Here is a 21427-nt window from a genome sequence, read left to right as displayed (position 1 = left end):
CCGTTTGCTGTTTCTTTTTTTTTCTTTATTGTAGCTACCTCCTTTGAAATAGCTTGGATGATATTTTTCTTTTGCTGTATGTAGTCAATATTTGCTTTTAAAAGCTTAGGAAACTTTGAAAAAGGTTACTGTAGACACTATTCCTTTTCTTTATTGTGGGATGAACAGTTCTATTTAGAAAGTGTAGGACTATGTAAATAATGTCAGTTTATAGATTCCATGGAATCTGTAAAGTTTAGCTTGTGTTTTTGATAGGCTGTATTTTTTTTTCTTGGTTTACAGTAGGTCTGAAATGATTAGTCCTTTGAGGACTAATGTGTGATTAATTCATTGACTTATGATGAATTTATATAGCTCTAGGATAGGTTAATGATTGGGTGGCTTAGCGACTCTTAGGCAAGCTCGTAATTTCTGCCTAACGGAAGGGTCTCGTTCAGCTTTATAGCAGATCCCGAGCTTGCTTATTAGGTGGAAGAGTGGTGGGGTTCTGTTGTGAAGAGGCAAAAGTTAGTTGTCTATCCTATACACAACAAAACAGACAGCACTTATTTGATGGACATATTGTGAGAGTATTCATATATTCCTACCCCTTCATTTTATTTTTAGGGTTTTCTTTATGCATACAGTCTTAGCACCATCATTAAGACCACAATGAATCTCTATATGTCAATGCAAAAACCTATGACCAAAACCTCGGTGAAAGCTCTGTGCAGGCTTGTGGAACTTCTCAAGGTAGGTTACTGGATCAAACTGTTTATTTCATATAGGCCTGTACAAAGAACTCTAGTCAAATACCACATATAACAAAAACTGAATAGGGAAATGTTTTTACACGGCTTCTACTTCAAGACTGGATTTGGTTAGAGAAGAACAGGGTTTGGGAGACCAGAACTGATTTTCTAACCAGCTTCCTTAGATTTTATTTTCTATTCATCCTTTTTTTTTTTTTTTTCCTGAAAGGAAAGTATTCTGTTCTGATGGTGGCTTTCTAAAGTTCTGTACAACAGAGCTGGATTATCAATTAAAAAAAAAAAAGCCTACAATACACTCTAAACCTTTTTATACTCCTGAGTGATTAGACTTTTTTCAGGTTCTGAGAGTTAACTGCAACTGCAATGGTACGTTACAAAGTGGAGCTAGAGTCTATATTTGCAGTGTGGATGAGTCAGCAAGTGTGAAAAGAAACTCTAAAGGCAGTGATTTCAGTAACAGCATGATCTGTTGTGTTTTGGCATTCGCTTTAGGCAATAGAGCACATGTTTTACCGCAGAAGTATGGTTGTGGCAGATTCTGTGACACACATCACGCAGCATCTGCAGTATCAGGCTCTTCACTCTATTTCTGTAGCCAAGGTATGTAACCCAAATCCTAGTAATTAATAGTCCTATAAGTAGCGTTTAAGAAACTCTTTATTTTAAATGAAAGTAACTGTCTTGATTTTGCAAAATCTGTGGTGTTGCTCCATTGTAATTGATAGATATATAACCTTTTCAGTAAGTCAGAGCTTTGCCCTAGAAACTGTGCAGCCTACATGATGATCATCTCTTTTCGATCAAGAAGTGATCCTTTCTTCTCAACTGCTGCATCTCTTGTCGTGTTCCTCTTGGGTTTTTGGGTTTTTATTTCTGTGGATTTTCAAAAATGGTTTAAAATCTCTTAGAAATGTGCAACAGAAACTTTTTTTTGTAGGTGTAAGCAGATAGGTGTAAGCTGTCATTGGTCTAAGGCTTTGCCCACTTGACAAAATTGCAGTGGTTAATATATGATGGCTTATGGGAGTCTAATGAGGGAATGAATGAATTATTTTTTGCAGTGGGGTAAAACTGGGCTTTTGATGGAACACACCATCATGAGTATATACTGTATCTTTCTGTGAACAAGATCAATTTACTCAGTTTTTCTTATCAGGTCTTGAATTTCTGAATTATGTTTAGGGCAAATGAGAAGCAGGGTTTTAGTGTAGATACTCTGATGTATTACTGATAGTGGTGTTCTTTCAACACATTCAGTACCTAAACTATGAAGGAGGTATGCCAAGGATATCAATGCAACAGTTGAATTTTCCTTTTTGTTTTTTATTTTGACTATGTTCACTGAAATAAATCACAGATTTAACAATAGATTGACATTTTTGGGAATTTGATATGTTAGAAATTTGGCTGTAATCTCACCTGAAGAATCTGGCATCTCCATGTTTTCTAGTATAAGCAAGAAAAATGTTTTACTTCTAAAAAGCAGATACAGTACATCAGGAGTGACAGGAACGGAAAGAGTTCTAAACTTCAAAGCTGCTAAGAAATTTTGCATGCTTTCATGTGAACAGATCACATAAGTTCAGATAACTCTAGCCTTTTCAGATTACATGCAAAATTATTTTTAAATGGTTAGAAATAGGCTGAGACTTGTATACTGAGTTTGAAAGTAAGAGGCAGCGCTGATAAATGGAGGAGTTCATTAGTACTAACCTTTTTTTGTTATCTGCTGTTCTTTGTCCTTTGCTAATCACATTTCTAAGTGATTTAAGCTCTAAGGCATATATCTAGCGTAGCTTCATAGCTTTATCATTTAAGAGTAGGATTTTCATGTTGAGCATGCTTTCTCAAAACTGAAGAAGGATTTCCTTCTGTTAACTCTTTTGTGATACTGTGCCTCTTCTGAATTATGGTGCTACTCACAAATACATCTTTGAGATGAACTTCTTAGCCAGAGGACCCAGTTCCCTTTGTTTGTTCGTGTAAATGTTTTTGCATTTGTTCTTTCCTGTAAGCTAGAATTCATAGGAAATTGCAAATTGTCATTCTTATTACCATGTTTATACATCTTCTAGCTATTCATCCATAAACTGGATTTTATTACCAACAAAGGGAGCTACTTTTTTTAAAAAATAGTTGCACGTACCATAGAATTAAAATTGTCATGGAGTCGCATGCAGTTAGCACAATTTTTTATACTCTGTGACCTGATCTGTGTTGATGTTGAATTGCACACGTTTTAACTTTATATATAAATAATACCACTGAATTGACAGAGGAGGTGAATCTAGGTTCAGTTAGCTCTGTCCACAAAACCTAACTGGTTTACAGAAATACTCCATGTTGTGTATGTCCATAAATTTTGAAAGGAAGAGATAAGCTGTTGCTTTTTGGCTTAGATAACTTTTCTCTGAATTTCTGTGTCTTTCTATCATCAAGAAAAGAGTCATTTCTGATAAAAAGTACAGCGAGCAACGCCTGGATGTTCTCTCTGCTTTGGTCTTGGCTGAGAATACCCTCAATGGACCAAGTACAAAACAGAGGCGACTAATTATTTACCTTGCGTTGAGTGTGGGAACACAGATGGTAAGTGCCATCAGGATTGTTCCAGACCTTTGCTTGTTTACATATAACATCTTATTGAATATCTTGTCCTTTTTTTCTTTTGCACAGAAAACTTTTAAAGATGAAGAACTTCTTCCCCTTCAGTTAGTTCTGAAAAAGCTAGACTTGATCAGTGAACTTGTAGAGCGGTAAGCAGTAGCATGTGACATATAGGAGGCAGTGTAGTGTAATTGGGGGAGCTGGATCTTGATGATGCAAATTGCAGGATCTTGCAGCTGCATGCAGGTGGTGATTTTTTGCATGTATTATAGACCAAGGATGGACAGAAAATGAAACAAAGAATTCTAGAACTAAGCTGGTAGCTTACTAATCTTTGATTAGGAAACAGAAGTCACATTTTACTTGACTGCTAGCATTTAAGTAACGTACTTTTCTTACTGTTTTTAAATTCTGTCACTTCCTGGGACATGTAGATGACTAGGTTCTCTGTTAAACTGAAGTCTTGCTTTTAACCCAAACTCTAATCACCTGTGTGGTGTCATCACACTTACTCATAAATATTACTGTAAGTGCATTTATGCATAGAACATGGTAGCTTATAAAACTACTGTTACTTTGGCCATGAAGCAAAGTTAAGCGGTCAGTTCTTAAAACTTGAATCTGCTACAGCTACTTGTGGCATTATATTGCTTCTGTTAATTATAAGATTAATTATGAGATAATACCAGTCAGTTTGGGAGATGAGGCTGTTAGTTCACATGCGACACCAAGTTTTACCATTGCTGTAGTTCTAAGTGGCACTCAGTCTGTATAATGCTAGCCATCTGAAAGCCAGGTGAATGCCTGGGATTGCTGCATAGTCCATGAAGAGAGGCAAACACCTTCAGCAGATGACTCAGCCCATCCTGGGATAAGTGCTGCAAATGAGCTGTGATCAGGAGATGTCTTTTTCTCTGTGACTATAGAAGAAAGCTAGAACATAGGTGTGACTTGATCTAACATAACTTCAGTAGCCTAATATTATTGCATGAGATCAAGGGAATTACTTAGGATATTGCTGTAGTGTAAGGTTTAATTCTTTCAGAGGCTGAGTAAACGTTTCTAAAGCAGGTGTACTGTTTATCTGTAAATAGGCTAGTGGAACTTAGGGTTTCTTTTGAAGGACAAAGCATCTGGAACGTTAGGGTAACCATGTAGCACTTGGACTTGAAAAGCAGTGGTCTTTAGTTTAAACCCAGTAAAATATATGTCGTTATGTTAGAAGAATGACTTCCTCTGATTCTGTGTCTAATTAGTGATCTTGTATTCTAGAGTTCGGGCACAATGTGACTGTTGTTTCTTATACTGGCATCGAGCAGTCTTTCCAATCTATTTAGATGACGTGTATGAAAATGCAGTTGATTCTGCTAGACTGCATGTAAGTAACACTTAGTTTAACAAGCCACTGTAATGGGTGGGATAGAAGGAGGAGGAAAGAGCCTGGACTGAAACTCTTCAAGAAAAACCTTCAATCAAAAAGAAGATGCTCAGACAAGAATAACTACTGAGGCACAAATTTGGGCAATCTGGAGGATAGAAATGCAATCTTTCTTCTAAGTCTAACAAAAGTTTATCTTTTAGATTTCTCTCAAAGTCTCAAGTTCCTATTGTTAACTCTGTGTTTCTCGCTCTCTGCTTGTTCCTCTCTTATTTGTTAGTTCTAATTTGAAATGGACACCTTTTGCTAAACTTCAACCTAAATTTTTGTTCCACGGTATGGTTTAGCTATTTTTAAAGCACTTACCACTGTGTTCAGTAATGCTATGTGGGATAGTTGTCCTGTTCTTCTTTCCTTACCGCTTCCCCCCTGCTTTGAAGCAACAGGTATTTGCTGCAGAAACAAATCATGCTTTGGCGTGCTTATCCTGATAAAATCAATTATCTGATCCAGTGTTGTGCATGCCGTGATTAATCATGGTATTAAAATACTATCAGTGGAAATTGCTTAAGGTGAAATTGCTAATGATTATGACCTTTAAATTAGTGAATTGGTGGCAACTGAATACCTCAGATTAGTGTGTTAAAGATGAGGAAACTTTAGTTGAACTTATGAAGCCCATTTTTAATAAAAGTGGGAAGACAAGAGGTTTTGATTTATTTAAGTTAACTTTGAACACTGACTATTTGAGATGCTGTTGACATGTCTGTCAGTCTGTTGATTAAGCATAATAGGTTTTTTTTTTTTCAGTATATGTTTAGTGCACTACGGGACTGTGTACCTGCTATGATGCATGCAAGACACTTGGAATCCTGTGAGGTACTTATGGAATGCTATGACAAAGAAATCATGGAAGTGCTTAATGAGGTAATTTATTGTGAATGGGAATTAAAGGCAACCGTATATCTGCAATATCTTTTAGGCCCACATCTGTGGCACTGAACTTGATGTGGTCTATAAAAAATAGTATAAAGACCTTGGAGGTTGATGTGAAGTATTTTAATAAATGAGAAGGTGTTCACTATTTATCTTGGGTATTTAAGACGTTATTAATGGTATCTGCATTGGTTAGGAGTATGAAAATATTGTACTTGAATTATGACAGAATCACAGAATGGTTGAGGTTGGAAGGGACCTCTGGAGATCATTTAGTCCAACCCCCCTGCTCCAGCAGGGTCCTCTAGAGCATGTTTCCCAGGATCGCGTCCAGGCGGGTTTTGAATATCTCCAGCGAAGGAGACTCCACCGCCTCTCTGGGCAACCTGTTCCAGTGCTCAGTCACCCTCACAGTAGAGAGAGAAGTTTTTCTTTGTGTTCAGATGGAACTGCCTGTGGTTCAGTTTGTGCCCGTTGCCTCTTGTCCTGTCGCTGGGCACCACGGAGAAGAGTTTGGCCCCATCCTCTCGACACCACCCCCCTTTCAGATACTTGTAGACATTGATGAGATCCCCTCTCAGTCTTCTCTTCTCCAGGCTGAACAGGCCCAGCTCTCGCAGCCTTTCTTCAGAGGAGAGATGCTCCAGTCCCCTCATCATCTTTGTAGCCCTCTGCTGGACTCTCTCCAGGAGCTCCATGTCTCTCTTGTCCTGGGGAGCCCAGAATTGGACACAGTACTGCAGATGTGGCCTCACCAGGGCTGAGTAGAGGGGGAGGATCACCTCCCTCCACCTGCTGGCAACACTCTTCCTCATGCACCCCAGGAGACCATTGGCCTTCTTGGCCACCAGGGCACACTGCTGCCTCATGTTTAACTTGTTGTCCACCAGCACTCCCAGGTCCTTCTCTGCAGAGCTACTTTCCAGCAGGTCAACCCCCAGCCTGTCCTGGCGCATGGGGTTATTCCTCCCTAGGTGCAGGACCCTGCACTCGCCTGTGTTGCACTTCATGAGGTTCCTCTCCACCCAACTCTCCAGCCTGTCCAGGTCCCTCTGAATGGCAGCACAGTCTTCTGGTGTGTTAGCCTCTCCCCCCAGTTTAGTATCATCAGCAAACTTGCTGAGGGTGCACTCTGTCGCTTCCTCCAGGTCATTGATGAATACATTGAACAAGACTGGACCCAGCACTGACCCCTGGGGGACACCACTAGCCACAGGCCTCCAACTTGACTCTGCGCCATTCACCACAACCCTCTGAGCTCGGCCACCCAGCCAGTTCTCAATCCACCTCACTGTCCACTCATCTAGCCCACACTTCCTGAGCTTACCTAGGAGGATGTGATGGGAGACAGTGTCCAAAGCCTTGCTGAAGTCCAGGTAGACAGCATCCACTGCTCTCCCCTCATCTACCCAGCCAGTCATCCCGTCAGAGAAGGCTATCAGATTGGTCAAGCATCATTTCCCTTTGGTGAATCCATGCTGACTACTCCTGATCACCTTCTTGTCCTCCACATGCTTAGTGATGACCTCCAGGATGCGCTGTTCAATTATATGAGATAAGCTGGCAAAAACTCTTGTTGTATAGTGCTTTTGGTCAGATTAGCTTCTGCTTGTGTGAACGCAGAAAAAACATACTTTTGTTGGTAGTGTATATATGTAGGACTTTTACTAGTGGAGGCAACATAAACGTGGGTGGCCTCTTTAGGGAGTTATTGTGCAGAATTACAATCGCTCTGACAATTGACAGATTGAAAATGTGAATTCAGTTTTCGCAGGTCCTAGGTCTTGACCTCAGAATGATTCTTTTTGTCTGACTAGTTCAAAAACAAATGTTGCATATTCTGCAGAAAATCAGGCCAAATTACTTATTGCAAGGCCTTTCTGTGATCTTATTGGAAACCTGCTCCATCTGTTAAAATTGGGGTTTATAAAGATACGCATACCTAACAAGCACAGGGAAAAGGGAGAGTTCTGAAACTGTTGACTGTAAATAGGCTCAAAGGGGTGAGGAGAGAAGAAGGGCTTCCTTCTACCTTGCTACTGTAGTGTCAGTTCTGTCTGTGCTTTGCTTTGCAGAATATGATTTGAATTTTGCTGGTGTCCATAAGTTGCTGAATCTGTATTTGGAGGGCTTATGTGTGTTAGGGGATAGAATGTGTGTTCAAATGTAGACAGAAAACCGTGCTTTTATGACAAATCGTTATAGGAGACTAATTCACCCAGAAACTGTTCTAAAAACATTGCTTTTATGTGTGTGAGGAAGGATTTGGAGAGACATTGCCTGTTGAGTGCTAAGCATTTTTTTTAATTGCTTTGAGCAGTTCCTGAACTCATCCAGTTCTAGTTAAGAGATCATAATGCGCCTCTTTTGCTACAGCAAAGTACTTCATCAGTGAACTATTTTCAAGATGTATGTTTGGAGGGTTTCCTCTACATAAATAGCCCTAAGTCTGGTTCTCCTTAAGATGTAAGTGAGAAGACTTAAATTTGAATTGTATTAAATGCCTATGTAGAAGTTCTATTTATGTAGAGAATGGAGTTGGATGGCTATATGAGCTTTATAACTTTTTCTTGCCATTGGGTACTAGAACAGGATCACAGGAATTAAATACCCTTCTGGTTCAGAAGCAGTATTTTACTTTAACTTGTGTGTCTCTGCTGAGGCAAAGCTGTCTTCACTAGTTTAATCAGTCTTTTATACAGCGTTGGAGAGAGATGCTAGTTCTGTTAACAGAACACTGTGCGTGGACGCTGACAATGTTTTTTTTCATTTTTATTTTTCAAACTTCCCTACATAGCACCTGTTGGACAAATTATGTAAAGAGATAGAAAAGGACCTACGCTTATCAGTTCATACGCACCTAAAACTTGATGACAGAAATCCCTTCAGAGTTGGTATGAAGGATCTAGCTCACTTCTTCTTTCTGAACCCAATACGTTTTTTCAATCGCTTCATTGACATAAAAGGTGAGTTGTAATACGTTTTCTTGATACCATTATTTTATCTCTGTTACAGTTTGTTTTTATTATATCGTTTTACTTTTTTCCACACTTATGTATATGTAGGGCTATTTTAATTCATCCTTTCATGTGTTTACAAGCTTATGTGACACACTATTTGGACAAGACCTTCTACAACTTAACAACTGTAGCTCTTCATGACTGGGCTACTTACAGTGAAATGAGAAACCTAGCAACTCAACGATATGGTTTAAGTATGACTGAAGCACATCTTCCCAGCCAGACTTTGGAACAGGTACAGTATCCACGGGATATGAATATGATATGAGCCCTTGCATTGTCATATTAGATAGCTGTTCAAAGATCATTAAATGAAACTTGGAGAACTGTTGGAAAAAAGCAGCCTCTAATTTCTGGTTGGCTTCTGAGACGGGGCCTTATTTTTCTTTGGAAATACTTAGAACCAGTATCAGTTAATTTCATACTGCACTTGTGAGGTCTCATTTGTTTTTAACATCACATTTAGTACTTTCCCTGCTTTATTACTTGCTTCTCAGCAGGTCCTGCCTAGCAGTGACCAAGAGAGGCTGTGTTTTACAGGCTGGGCGTCCAGGACTTTGACGCCTTTATTTAGCTTAATAGGAGAGTGACCTAGAGCCTCCTAGACGCTCCTGACCATGGTTACATATAGAATACAGTTAACGTTTCATCAGGTTAATGGTCAAGGTATCGGCTGTTACAGGATGGGTGCAAAAGAAATACCATCTAAGTATTTATGAAGATTTTCCTTCAAGAGTTTTAGTATATTGGATGTCTTATGTAGTTAGCTTTTTTACATTTGCTGGAGAAAGCTTGTAGATGCACAGATTTCTCTTTCCCATGTTCACAGTGGCTGTTCTTTCCCAAGTTGGAATAGAGAAAACTAAAACTCTGGCTACTTCTCTCCTTATTGAAACAAAAGTGCAGTTCATTATAGTTTATCTTACTTTCGCTTTGGCTTTCTATCAGCAATGTTTGGACATCATATTGTGTTGCAGAGAACCTGAATCATTTCACAATATTTTGGTTTCATAACATTCGTCCTGGTATAAGCTTTACCTTAAAACAAAGAAAGAAAACGAGAAAACAGAAAAATCCTGATACGATTCTTGAAACAGTTGGAAGTAGAGTGTTTAGACTAAGTAGTATCTTTTCTATGCCTAGTGATACTAGAGGGACACCTTCAACAGTTTATTGAACAAAAGAACTGTCAAACTTATATTGTAAATACAAAATTTCAGTGCTCTAGACAGGGTGAAGAAAACAATTTCAAAAATAGCTATATATTTATGTCACAGAAATCTCTGAAACTGAGAACAGTGATTTTTTTTCAGGGTTTGTTTTTGGATTTTTTTTCTTTTTTATTTTTTTCCCTTTTTTGCTTGCCCAATAGACCTGAGGATCTCTTGCTTTTAGGGGAAGTTGAAAAAGGCAGAAGTGTAAAGTATAAATTTAAATATGTGAGCTTAGCTGCTTTTTTTCTTGTTCTTTTAAATGACATCTTATAAACATTGAACAGAAACTGTGAAGAGATTTTTGATGTTGAAAAGGGAAAATGTTGCTTCCCAGAATGTTTTCAAGAAACTATAGAAATAGCATTTACACATCTTAATGGCTGTGCATCTCAGTAGTTATTGAGAATTACTGTGATAAAATTTCTCAATAGATAATGTTGTTTCAGGGTCTGGATGTTTTGGAAATTATGAGAAATATTCATGTTTTTGTATCTCGCTACCTCTACAATCTGAATAATCAGGTAAAGTATATTCTGTGCTTCTGGGTTTGGCTCTGGTTCGAAGGCTTTGAGCAGTGCAAAGTAATATACGTGTAAGACTGTGACCCCAGCTGTATATGCATAATGACGAGTTGTAAAGTAGCTATCGTTGCTCTGGAAAAACATTTAGGGGGGACACTGTAGATAAGTCTTTGAAAACGTTCTGTGAACATATGTTGCGTATTGCGTGCCAGTAGGATCATCCCATCTCAGATGTTAGGTTGAAAGTAGAAGAGAAGGTATCAAGGATGATTGGCTGCTATATAAGGACACATTAAATGCATTATTATTTTTCAACTTGAAAAAAGGATATCTGCGGATGGGTTATAAGAGAGGTAAAGTCGTGAATGACGTGGAGAACATGAATAATCCTTTGTGGACTAAGAATGAGGGTCCCTCTATGAAACTGAGCAACTTACAGAAAAGGAAATACTTTTTCTCTTAGCACATAATTCAGTGGTGGATCTCATTGCCATAGTATATAGTGGGGCCAAAATAAATTAGACCAATTAATGAAGGATGGTCCCAAATGAGAGTTTGGGTGCAGCATCTACCTTGGAATGTTAAATCACTAGAAACTAGAGGGTCATATGGGATAGTGTTAATCGTATGCACACTCTATTTTATCTTTTCTTTCCCTAAGCAGCAGTTATTGGCTGCTTTCAGAAATAGGGTATGTGCTACTTAGACCACTAAACTATCACAGAGTCAGTTTCGGATAAATAACTTTTTTTTTTTTTTCCTCCCCATCCCCCTGCCCTCCCAGATATTCATTGAAAGAACTAGTAATAACAAACACTTGAACACTATCAATATTCGACACATTGCTAATTCTATTCGAACTCATGGAACAGGAATAATGAACACAACAGTGAGTATATATTCTGCACTGTGCGGTTTTTTTGGTTTTGTTTCTTTAATACTACCTTTTACAAAATACTACCTGCACAAAACCCTCCAGATTCTTGCATTTCCTTGTGCTTTGACTGTGCAATTTTAGTAATGCAGTAATGATGGTTTTTTATGTATTAACGAAACAAACCAGTTTTTAGGAATCGTGCGGCCCATATCAGCAAATCTCTTGAGAGTTATGCCACTACTAGTTGTTACATAAAAGCTAGTGAAGAGATCTAAAAACGCACCTATAAAAGATAGGGATGTCCTGGTGGGCCTCTGGATTCAATAAAGATGAAAGTAATATTTATCAAAAGTGTAGTACAACAAGTCTTGGGAAGAAATGCAAAATTACTTATTACAAGACCAACTTAAATTAAACTTAAGAAACACCAGCTTCTGAACTTGTGGAATGGAAGCTGCTGATCTGTGATAATTTATTTAAGGACTTAGTCTTCTTACTAGAATGCTTGTAATGTTGTCTGTGGTGCAGATGGTGGTCTTAACCAGCAGAAGGCATTTATCTCTCTGCCTGGTAAATAAGAGTGCTTCCTGTAGCTTATTTATTACGGCAGTAATTTGTCGTTGTTCTCATATTTGGATACAGTGCTGAAGTTCAACTTAGTGTTTTTTCAGGTGCTTTCAAATCTGCTATTCATCTTTTCTACCTCTTTGCTGCTTTCTTTGTCCCACTCTGCTGGCCCCAGTCAACAAAAAGAGAAAACTTGCTGATGTTGCGCTGACTCTCAGGTCATTACTTTGAAAGTGGAAATGTTTAGAAACAAAGGGTTTTCATGCCTCTTCGCGCTGTGGGAAATAACTTGCCTTACACTGTTACTCTGAGAGTGATTTTTTTTAAGTGTTTTTTTTTTTTTTGATACTAGAATGGTTAGTCTTGGTTACTTCAGTTACTGAAAAAGTTGTTCCGCTTGTGACATTACTTCCTAGTGAAGTAGACGCTATTGCTTTCTTCACTTCTGACTGAATGAAGTTGTTCAGGCAGACATGAAAATTAAGTGCAATGTGTAGGAGAAAAATAGGCTTTGGTCTTATGGGAAAGTATTTCTAAAAATTTTGAGGAAGTGAAAAGGTGTGTCAAGAGGCTATGCAGACTCCACAGTTTGACTGAGAAAGTTGAGGCTTGTTTGCCCTTTTCAACTTGAAATGTTTGTGTTGTTTCAAAGGGACAGTCACAGGATATTTCAGACACAAACTGATAGCAGTGTGGGGCAGGTTGCAGAACTGAAATGGCCAACTTATGCCATGACCTTTTTGCCCTTCCTGAGAGAGAGTAAACCTTCCAGGAGAAGATCTTTCTCTCTTTTTTTTTCTCTCTTTTTTTTCTCTCTTTTTTTCTCTCTTTTTTTTTCTCTCTTTTTTTTTCTCTCTTTTTTTTCTCTCTTTTTTTCTCTCTTTTTTTTCTCTCTTTTTTTCTCTTTTTTTTTCTCTCTTTTTTTCTCTCTTTTTTTTCTCTTTTTTTTTCTCTTTTTTTCTCTCTTTTTTTTCTCTCTTTTTTTCTCTCTTTTTTTCTCTCTTTTTTTTCTCTCTTTTTTTTCTCTCTTTTTTTCTCTCTTTTTTTCTCTCTTTTTTTCTCTCTTTTTTTCTCTCTTTTTTTTTCTCTCTTTTTTTTCTCTTTTTTTTCTCTCTTTTTTTTCTCTCTTTTTTTTCTCTCTTTTTTTCTCTCTTTTTTTTCTCTCTTTTTTTTCTCTCTTTTTTTTCTCTCTTTTTTTTCTCTCTTTTTTTTCTCTCTTTTTTTCTCTCTTTTTTTTCTCTCTTTTTTTTCTCTCTTTTTTTTCTCTCTTTTTTTTTCTCTCTTTTTTTTCTCTCTTTTTTTTCTCTCTTTTTTTTCTCTCTTTTTTTTTCTCTCTTTTTTTTCTCTCTTTTTTTCTCTCTTTTTTTTCTCTCTTTTTTTTCTCTCTTTTTTTCTCTCTTTTTTTTCTCTCTCTTTTTTCTCTCTTTTTTTCTCTCTCTTTTTTCTCTCTTTTTTTTCTCTCTCTTTTTTCTCTCTTTTTTCTCTCTCTTTTTTCTCTCTCTTTTTTCTCTCTCTTTTTTCTCTCTCTTTTTTCTCTCTCTTTTTCTCTCTCTTTTTTCTCTCTCTTTTTTCTCTCTCTTTTTTCTCTCTCTTTTTCTCTCTCTTTTTTCTCTCTCTTTTTCTCTCTCTTTTTTCTCTCTCTTTTTTCTCTCTCTTTTTTCTCTCTCTTTTTTCTCTCTCTTTTTTCTCTCTCTTTTTTCTCTCTCTTTTTTCTCTCTCTTTTTCTCTCTCTTTTTTCTCTCTCTTTTTTCTCTCTCTTTTTCTCTCTCTTTTTCTCTCTCTTTTTCTCTCTCTTTTTCTCTCTCTTTTTCTCTCTCTTTTTCTCTCTCTTTTCTCTCTCTTTTTCTCTCTCTTTTTCTCTCTCTTTTTCTCTCTCTTTTTCTCTCTCTTTTCTCTCTCTTTTTCTCTCTCTTTTTCTCTCTCTTTTTCTCTCTCTTTTTTCTCTCTCTTTTTCTCTCTCTTTTTCTCTCTCTTTTTCTCTCTCTTTTTCTCTCTCTTTTTCTCTCTCTTTTTCTCTCTCTTTTTCTCTCTCTTTTTTCTCTCTCTTTTTCTCTCTCTTTTTCTCTCTCTTTTTCTCTCTCTTTTTCTCTCTCTTTTTCTCTCTCTTTTTCTCTCTCTCTTTTTCTCTCTCTCTTTTTCTCTCTCTCTTTTTTCTCTCTCTTTTTCTCTCTCTTTTTCTCTCTCTCTTTTTCTCTCTCTCTTTTTCTCTCTCTCTTTTTCTCTCTCTCTTTTTCTCTCTCTCTCTTTCTCTCTCTCTCTTCTCTCTCTCTCTTCTCTCTCTCTCTTCTCTCTCTCTCTCTCTCTCTCTCTCTCTCTCTCTCTCTCTCTCTCTCTCTCTCTCTCTCTCTTCTCTCTCTCTCTCTTCTCTCTCTCTCTTCTCTCTCTCTCTTCTCTCTCTCTCTTCTCTCTCTCTCTTCTCTCTCTTCTCTCTCTCTCTTCTCTCTCTCTCTTCTCCTCTCTCTCTTCTCTCTCTCTCTCTCTCTCTCTCTCTTCTCTCTCTCTCCTCTCTCTCTCTCTCTCCTCTCTCTCTCTCTCTCCTCTCTCTCTCTCTCTCCTCTCTCTCTCTCTCTCCCTCTCTCTCTCTCTCTCCTCTCTCTCTCTCTCTCCTCTCTCTCTCTCTCTCCTCTCTCTCTCTCTCTCCTCTCTCTCTCTCTCTCTCTCTCTCTCTCTCTCTCCTCTCTCTCTCTCTCTCTCTCTCTCTCTTCTTCTCATTAGTGAAATTGAAAAGATCAAAGTTGAGAATAACAAATTCAAAAAAAAATAAACTGTAGCAAAGCTTCTGTTTTTTGAAAATTACGTTATCATACATGTAAGTTATTCAGGAATTTACTAGACAGGAATTGCTGGAGTTGCGTGCTACTTTGTCAACTTTGTCAACTTGACTTTAATTTTATATTTTAGGTTAACTTCACTTACCAGTTTTTGAGGAAAAAATTTTATATTTTTAGCCAATTCATGTATGATGAGCATATCAAATCCAGACTTATCAAAGACATCAGATTCTTCAGGGAAGTCAAGGATCAAAATGATCACAAGGTATAGTAAATTCTGAAGGACTGAAAATAACTTGGCTAAAATATTTGCTGTTTTCATGTAAGCGAAGCTGAAGGTACACCAAACCATAAAATGTCACAACTTTCCTTTTATTTCAATGTGTATTTCCAGACAGTGTGGCAGCTTTTTTTCTTGCAAAATGTAGTGTTACAAATTCCTGTTTTCAGAATGGCTTTGTTTCATTCTGGCTGTTCTGAATATTTTCTTTGACAGTAATGGGATTGGATAAAATCATTCTGTCAGTAACCTGAAAAAGGTGATTTGATGCAATTATGGTCTAGTGTAGGTCCTAAACTTCTGGTCCAAATTATGCTGAACAGTTATCTGTTTTGAATAGTAAGATGTTTCGGGTAGAATCCAAAATAGATGTGAACATGTAGCATTTATTCCACTATGTCAAGATTTGGGGATTTGGGTCTAATTTCTTATAGTGGAAAATTGATTTTCCAAAAATGAGACATAATATTATATTTCAGTAAAAATATGCTAGCAGCTTCTTTGTATGTCAGGGGCTTATTTCTGTAAGAATACCTTCTTGTTCAGACAAAAATAATGCTTCCATTTCACTTTGCAGCTTACACAAGTGATTTAGTCAAACGACACTTTCAAACTAATACAGGCAGGTGTATACTTAAAACGAAGCTGTAGTTCTGAGGTAGGGATACATTGCAAATAGAATTGTATTGATGTGAAATGTTTATGTACATATATATTTAAGGATAAGTGATTATTCATACGAATTATTCTAAAATAATTTCTCTAGTATCCCTTTGAAAGAGCAGATAAATTCAATCGAGGCATCAGAAAACTTGGAATAACCCCGGATGGCCAAAGTTACCTTGACCAATTCAGACAACTCATAAGTCAAATCGGTATGAAATACTATCTAAGATAATGTTGTAAGTGTTTATTGGAAGAGTCTTCATAGTCTACTAACTGCACTTTAGCTCAGGCTAAAAGTAGTTATATGGCAGGTACTTCACTTGTACCTCATGTGAAGTAAATACTCTCATCTAAATAATACAGAAGTGGGCTTTGCATGTCTTAACCTAAAATGCGTCTGCAGCTTGCATATGTGTTTACTTTTAGGTTCTCTTCTTATTTTATGGAAGTGACTTTCATCCAGATTGAGTATGTTTTCCAGTAAATAAACAGTACTTGTAAGTTCAGCTCTTTCAAAAAATGCTGCATATCCAGCTGCAGTTACTTCATGTGTATGAGTTATACATGACATTACAGTGATATTTTCAGCTGTTGTTACTGTAAACATGCAGAATCAATCTGAATTTGCAGATGCTTAGTGTGCCTGATGGAAAGAGTTTGCACAATTTCACCCTAGCGCTATCATGCAAGTGAACACCAGGCCTTGCTAGATGACTATTCATGTTTTACTTCTGCAGATGGATTTTTGACACTAGGGTTCAGCTTCTCCCCCTTTCTTCCCCCTTCTGTGTATTGGTTTTCAGAACAACTTCTTTGCCAAAAAGTTATGGCAACTTTAGTTTACATTTCACAGTTTATAGGAATTTTGAAGTGTGTGCGCATGTATATATATTTAAATAATAATAGATTACTTTTTTTTTCTTGTTTTTAAAGGCAATGCTATGGGTTATGTGCGAATGATAAGATCTGGTGGACTTCACTGCTGTAGTAGTGCAATTAGGTACTTCCACAAATACTTTATTTTTCTGTTTGTGCTTTTTCTTTCCTTTGCTCCTCATTCTTGTTGATATTCCTTAGAAAAAGTCCGTTCTCCAAGTAAATGTATCATTTGAATAAAAAAGAGCAAGGGTTCATTTCTATGCCTTCATCTGAGTGTTAGTATCGAAAATATTTTCTGAGTTCAGAGGAGCTGTGCAATCATTGCTGTGAAATGCCAAGAATCAAATGAATTAGACAGTGAGACATGGAAAAGGAGTTAATAGAATGTGTACATAAGTCATTAATCTTAGTTCCTGAGGTTAATCACTCTAAGAGAGTCTAGGGGCATTAAGGAAAAATAGTACCTCAAATACTAGTACTTGAGGAACTTGCAAACAGAATTAACATTTGTGTGATACTTCTTTCCACTTAGATGATTATCTATGTTTATATAAGCATACAGGGTCGTTAAAATCTGAGGACCTTTGCATAGAAGGAAACGGTTGGTTTTCTACAAGTGATAATGAATTCAGAGTTATCACAGGCAGCAAATGCTTGAGAGAGTTGATGGTAGCCTAGGAAAAGCAGAAACACAAATAATGCAGCGTGTGTTTGGATTTAAAAGAAAGGGATGACAGATACGATATAACCTGGAAGTAGCTCAGGAGCCCAGAAGACAAGATATCTTATTGACTAAATTATAAATTACAATAGAATAGTGAATAAAAGCAATTGAACATAATCCTAACAAGCAGTAAGTTTTCAGGTTTGTTCCTGATCTGGAAGATATTGTTAATTTTGAAGAGCTAGTGAAAGAAGAAGGGCTCTCAGAAGAAACACAAAAAGCAGCAAGGTACCTTAACATCATGCTTTGAGGTCTGGGGCAGGAATGGGATAAGAGAATTGTAATTTTAAGGAAACACAACTGGCAGGGTTGTATTTTTTTGGATGTTAAAAAGTTCAATTTAATTTTATACAAAAATATGTGTTGCTGTTTCAAGAGGGGGCAAAAATTTGAAACAATTGTTCTAAAAATGCTAAATGTGTTGTGGTACTTATACTAATTGACTTGTTATGGAACCTGGGTTCTTGATAAAATTCTTGTGACTTGAAGGCTAACAAACTTTTCTCACCAAATGTCTGACATCCACATTTTGGATTCTCAGGTCTTGCCTTTTTTATTTAAAAAAAAAAAAAAAAAAGTACTCTATTCATAAACCCCTCTGTGGCATCCGTGAGGATTATGAGGAAGTTAAATCGGGCAGCCTGATCAAAGGTGGCTCTGTAGGCAAGGCGTAGTCTTGGATGCTCTGGTCAGAAAGCTGAATTGTAGATGTAGCTTAAGGGTGGAGAGAGGGTTATTACTCCAGAAGGGTGAGTAAACAAACTTCTAGCAGAAGAAGGTAACCCGTTGCTTATTCTTTGCAGGCAGTTGGACTCTGTCCTCAGTGATCTCACTCGTAACTTCGCAGAAGGAACAGAGTACTTCAAAATGCTTGTGGATGTATTTGCACCTGAATTCCGCAGTCCAAAGAATATGCATTTGCGCAACTTCTATATAATTGTTCCCCCGTTGGTTAGTATTTGCATTATGTGTACCAGCACATATTTTAAAAAATGTATCAGATCAGATTTGCTGTTAAATATTTTATATCAGGCTGATTAGCATATTCTACTTTTTCCTAATTATGAGCAGAATTGCTTTGAGCCTGGCTTTGTTAACAGTTTTCCAAAGCCTTTTTTTTTTTTTTTTTTTTTAAACATCAACTCATACTAGCCGTCAAAAGCTAACTTTTAAGTATTTCTCCTCCTATTTCAATCAAATTGGAGAATTCAAGATTAAAAAAGGAGGAATTGAAACAGCAAGGATGAGGGGAGTTTAAAAACACTGTTCTTCAGCTGCCTTTCCTGTGTGTACTCTTTCAGCATCACAGTAGGTACCTTCAAGCTCTTTTAACGTCGTGTTCTAGAGCAATAAAATTGGGGCCCTTTCTCTTACAATTGGATCCGTTTTTGTTAACGGGTTATGTTTAAAAGGAGCCCCACTGAACTGAAGTGATACTCACCAGGGTGCAGGATTCGGGCTATTTGGAAGCAGGTCAGGTTGAAGACCTAAATGGTGTAAATAGACTCATGTACAACATCCCATTTTAGAAATTAATATATTAAGAAACTAATTTTGGAACATAGATAAGCCACAAACTAAGACTGTAAGAAAACAGGTGTATCATAGTAACAGAAGTGAGGGAAAGGAAATGCTTATGACAAATACTTTTCTTCCTTCCCGTTTGTGGAGTTCTCTTCTTGGTAAATACTGTTTCGGAAGATACCATCCATTTTATGCTAAAATGCATTTTGATGTATGTAAATTGGAAAGTGTGTCATAAGTTTTCAAGAAGTTGTTAAGGTACACTCATTTCCATGTCCCAAGAGTAGCTATTGCATACAGAGACACAACTGTTGCTTGGGACTACTGCATAGATCTATTGTTTAACATCACGGTAAGTGTAAGAAGGTTATTGAAATCTTTCACAACTTTCTAAATAGAGTGAAATAATACACTGTAACTTTAAAACACTAGGATCTCTGACTAAGCTTTCCAGGAACTTTGACTGTTTTAGTTATCCGGTGCTTTAGTTACAAGTTTACCTTTACTAATCCTCTGGGGAGTGCGAAGTAATAGTCAGACATGTACAGCAAAGACGAAGATGCACCTTATGTTTTTTACATATGCATATTAAAAATGTCTTCCAAAACTTAATTCACCTTCTTCCTCCAAAAATCTAGGAAAAGGATAGGCTTCTCATGCAAAAATGTCTTAATGATGGGGGACACAATTAGCATAGTTTTGGGGATGGAGCTATATTTATAGCTAACGGCATTCATATACCTTTTACATTTTTAAGTCTTTTATGATGGTTGAAAGACAATTGTTTTTCACTCTTTCAGACCCTCAATTTTGTAGAGCATTCAATCAGTTGCAAGGAGAAATTGAATAAGAAGAACAAAAGTGGAGCAGCTTTCACTGATGATGGATTTGCCATGGGTAAGTTTCAGCAAGCTGACTAGCCTTCCAGTAAGCCAATATAATGGATATTTGTAAGAGAAAGTTGTTGTATGGTTTGTGTGTACCCAGCTTCCCTAATTTAAATTTGGATTGTCTCAGTTTCAGCACAGTGAAGTCAGCTTTTGTTTTGTACAGGAACTCTCAAGCATGGAGTAATTGAGTATTGCAGCAGACAGTTTTGTCATATGTTGTGCTCCCCTGTTTCCCTCCCCCGCCCCACCAAGACTTGCAGATCTGGGCAGATGAGAATATAGGCAAGTCTTTGCATAGGCCCCGGAAGTTGTGAGTTTTTTAAAAATTAAAGCATGCTCTTTAGTATTCTTTCTCTGATAGGTTTAATTGTAAGTTAATTGTAAATTAAAGTTTAATTGCGTGAAAGTTAAAAACTTAACTTGATCCCTTAAAGGCATCCACAGAACGTGTTTCACAAATTGCATGTTGACTCTGGTAAATGATTTGTTAATGACCATAGGTGTGGCTTACATTCTGAAGCTTTTGGATCAGTACCAGGAATTTGATTCGCTGCACTGGTTCCAGTCCGTTAGAGAGAAATATGTGAAGGAAATAAGAGCAGTAACTAAACAACAGAATGTGCAGTCCACGAATCAAGATGAAAAACTGCTGCAAACTATGAACCTGACCCACAAGCGACTGGAAGTTTGTTTACAGGTATAGCATGGTTCTAGTTGTGTCCCATATAGAGTTCTGCACTTACCCATCGCGGTTCAGGTAGCTGTTTTCTAAAGGAGCGTATCAAGAGCAAAAACAGAGCGTTTCCAAGAGCAACAAGAACAACAAGAGCATGAAGATTTGAGGTGTGTTATTTGCAGGATATGTCCTAAGCGTTTGTGATATTTGATGAGTGAGTCAGTAATCTGAGTTAGTTGATTGGCACTCTTTGAATCTAGTACAATCAAAGCCTAAATGTTTAAATAGGAAAGAGTAACTTTTCAGTTATTTTTGTTATAACAAAGATTTTATATAGCACTGTGAAATCTGCAAAGCTACTTGGATATTAATTCCCTAAATTGCTAAGTTGAAATATATGCCAGCTATCAGAGGAAAAACAAACTACTTGAATTAATTCTGAAGCACAGCAGTTCTGGTTTCATCCAAGGCAAGTGCTTACTGTCTCTCTCTCTCGCCTTGCTTTTGACTTGAGGACGTTACAAGACAAATCTGTAGTTGTTTATGGTTATAAATAGGCCGTGATTACATTCTGTAAATGCTCATCTGTTGTTGAAATGGATAAAGCCCTGCAGGGCCTACATTATGGTGTCTGACTGTCTGCTGTTAGGAAAACCCCATTGCCGAACCTTGTTCGGAGACGGACCAAGCTTTAATCGCTTAGATTATTGGCTTCCATAGTTTTCCATGGGCAAGTCATTCCAAATTCTCACTGCTGTTACAGTGAGAATTTTCATTTCCAGCCTCAGTGGATTAATCCCAGTTTTATTGCACTGATGCAGCTTTACTTATGTTACCCTTTAAAGTCGTTTTGGCTGACCTCTGTTTTGTAAAACGCATGTGTACGAGGTGTGAGGGGAGGAAGATTTTCAAAAGCATTCAAATGATTTAGCTACCGAAATCTTGCTGCATGAGATGCTTTTGAAAGATCCCGTTCCTATCTGTCTACAAATTCATTTTTGTGATACACTAACACTCCTGTTCTGTATCTTTTTACTTAGGAATTTGAACTGCTTTATTTCTCACTAAGTAGTGCAAGAATATTTTTCAGAGCAGATAAAACTGCAGCAGAAGAAAATCAGGAGAAGAGAGAAAAAGAAGGTGAGTGA

At 37.3% G+C, this 21427-nt stretch overlaps 1 protein-coding gene across 3 annotated transcripts in view; it reads left to right on the top strand.

Moving 5' to 3' along the window:
• WASHC4 (WASH complex subunit 4) overlaps positions 1 to 21427 on the top strand; it is a 50763-nt gene that overhangs the window by 19600 nt on the left and 9736 nt on the right. For all 3 annotated transcript variants that reach the window (XM_068944111.1, XM_068944121.1, XM_068944118.1), the window contains exons 15-32: positions 607 to 732; positions 1245 to 1352; positions 3192 to 3338; positions 3426 to 3505; positions 4629 to 4734; positions 5545 to 5661; positions 8468 to 8636; positions 8771 to 8925; positions 10351 to 10425; positions 11210 to 11314; positions 14771 to 14905; positions 15687 to 15795; positions 16520 to 16586; positions 17331 to 17417; positions 17993 to 18140; positions 19514 to 19610; positions 20104 to 20300; positions 21320 to 21419. In XM_068944111.1, the coding sequence (XP_068800212.1) occupies positions 607 to 732; positions 1245 to 1352; positions 3192 to 3338; positions 3426 to 3505; positions 4629 to 4734; positions 5545 to 5661; positions 8468 to 8636; positions 8771 to 8925; positions 10351 to 10425; positions 11210 to 11314; positions 14771 to 14905; positions 15687 to 15795; positions 16520 to 16586; positions 17331 to 17417; positions 17993 to 18140; positions 19514 to 19610; positions 20104 to 20300; positions 21320 to 21419 (2128 nt within the window). The remainder of the gene's footprint in view (positions 1 to 606; positions 733 to 1244; positions 1353 to 3191; positions 3339 to 3425; positions 3506 to 4628; positions 4735 to 5544; positions 5662 to 8467; positions 8637 to 8770; positions 8926 to 10350; positions 10426 to 11209; positions 11315 to 14770; positions 14906 to 15686; positions 15796 to 16519; positions 16587 to 17330; positions 17418 to 17992; positions 18141 to 19513; positions 19611 to 20103; positions 20301 to 21319; positions 21420 to 21427) is intronic.

This window comes from Struthio camelus, chromosome 1, assembly GCF_040807025.1.
Source record: "Struthio camelus isolate bStrCam1 chromosome 1, bStrCam1.hap1, whole genome shotgun sequence".
Taxonomy (NCBI): Eukaryota; Metazoa; Chordata; class Aves; order Struthioniformes; family Struthionidae; genus Struthio; species Struthio camelus.
The sequence above is the reverse complement of the archived record's forward strand: the minus strand, read 5'-3'. Positions and strand labels throughout refer to the sequence as shown.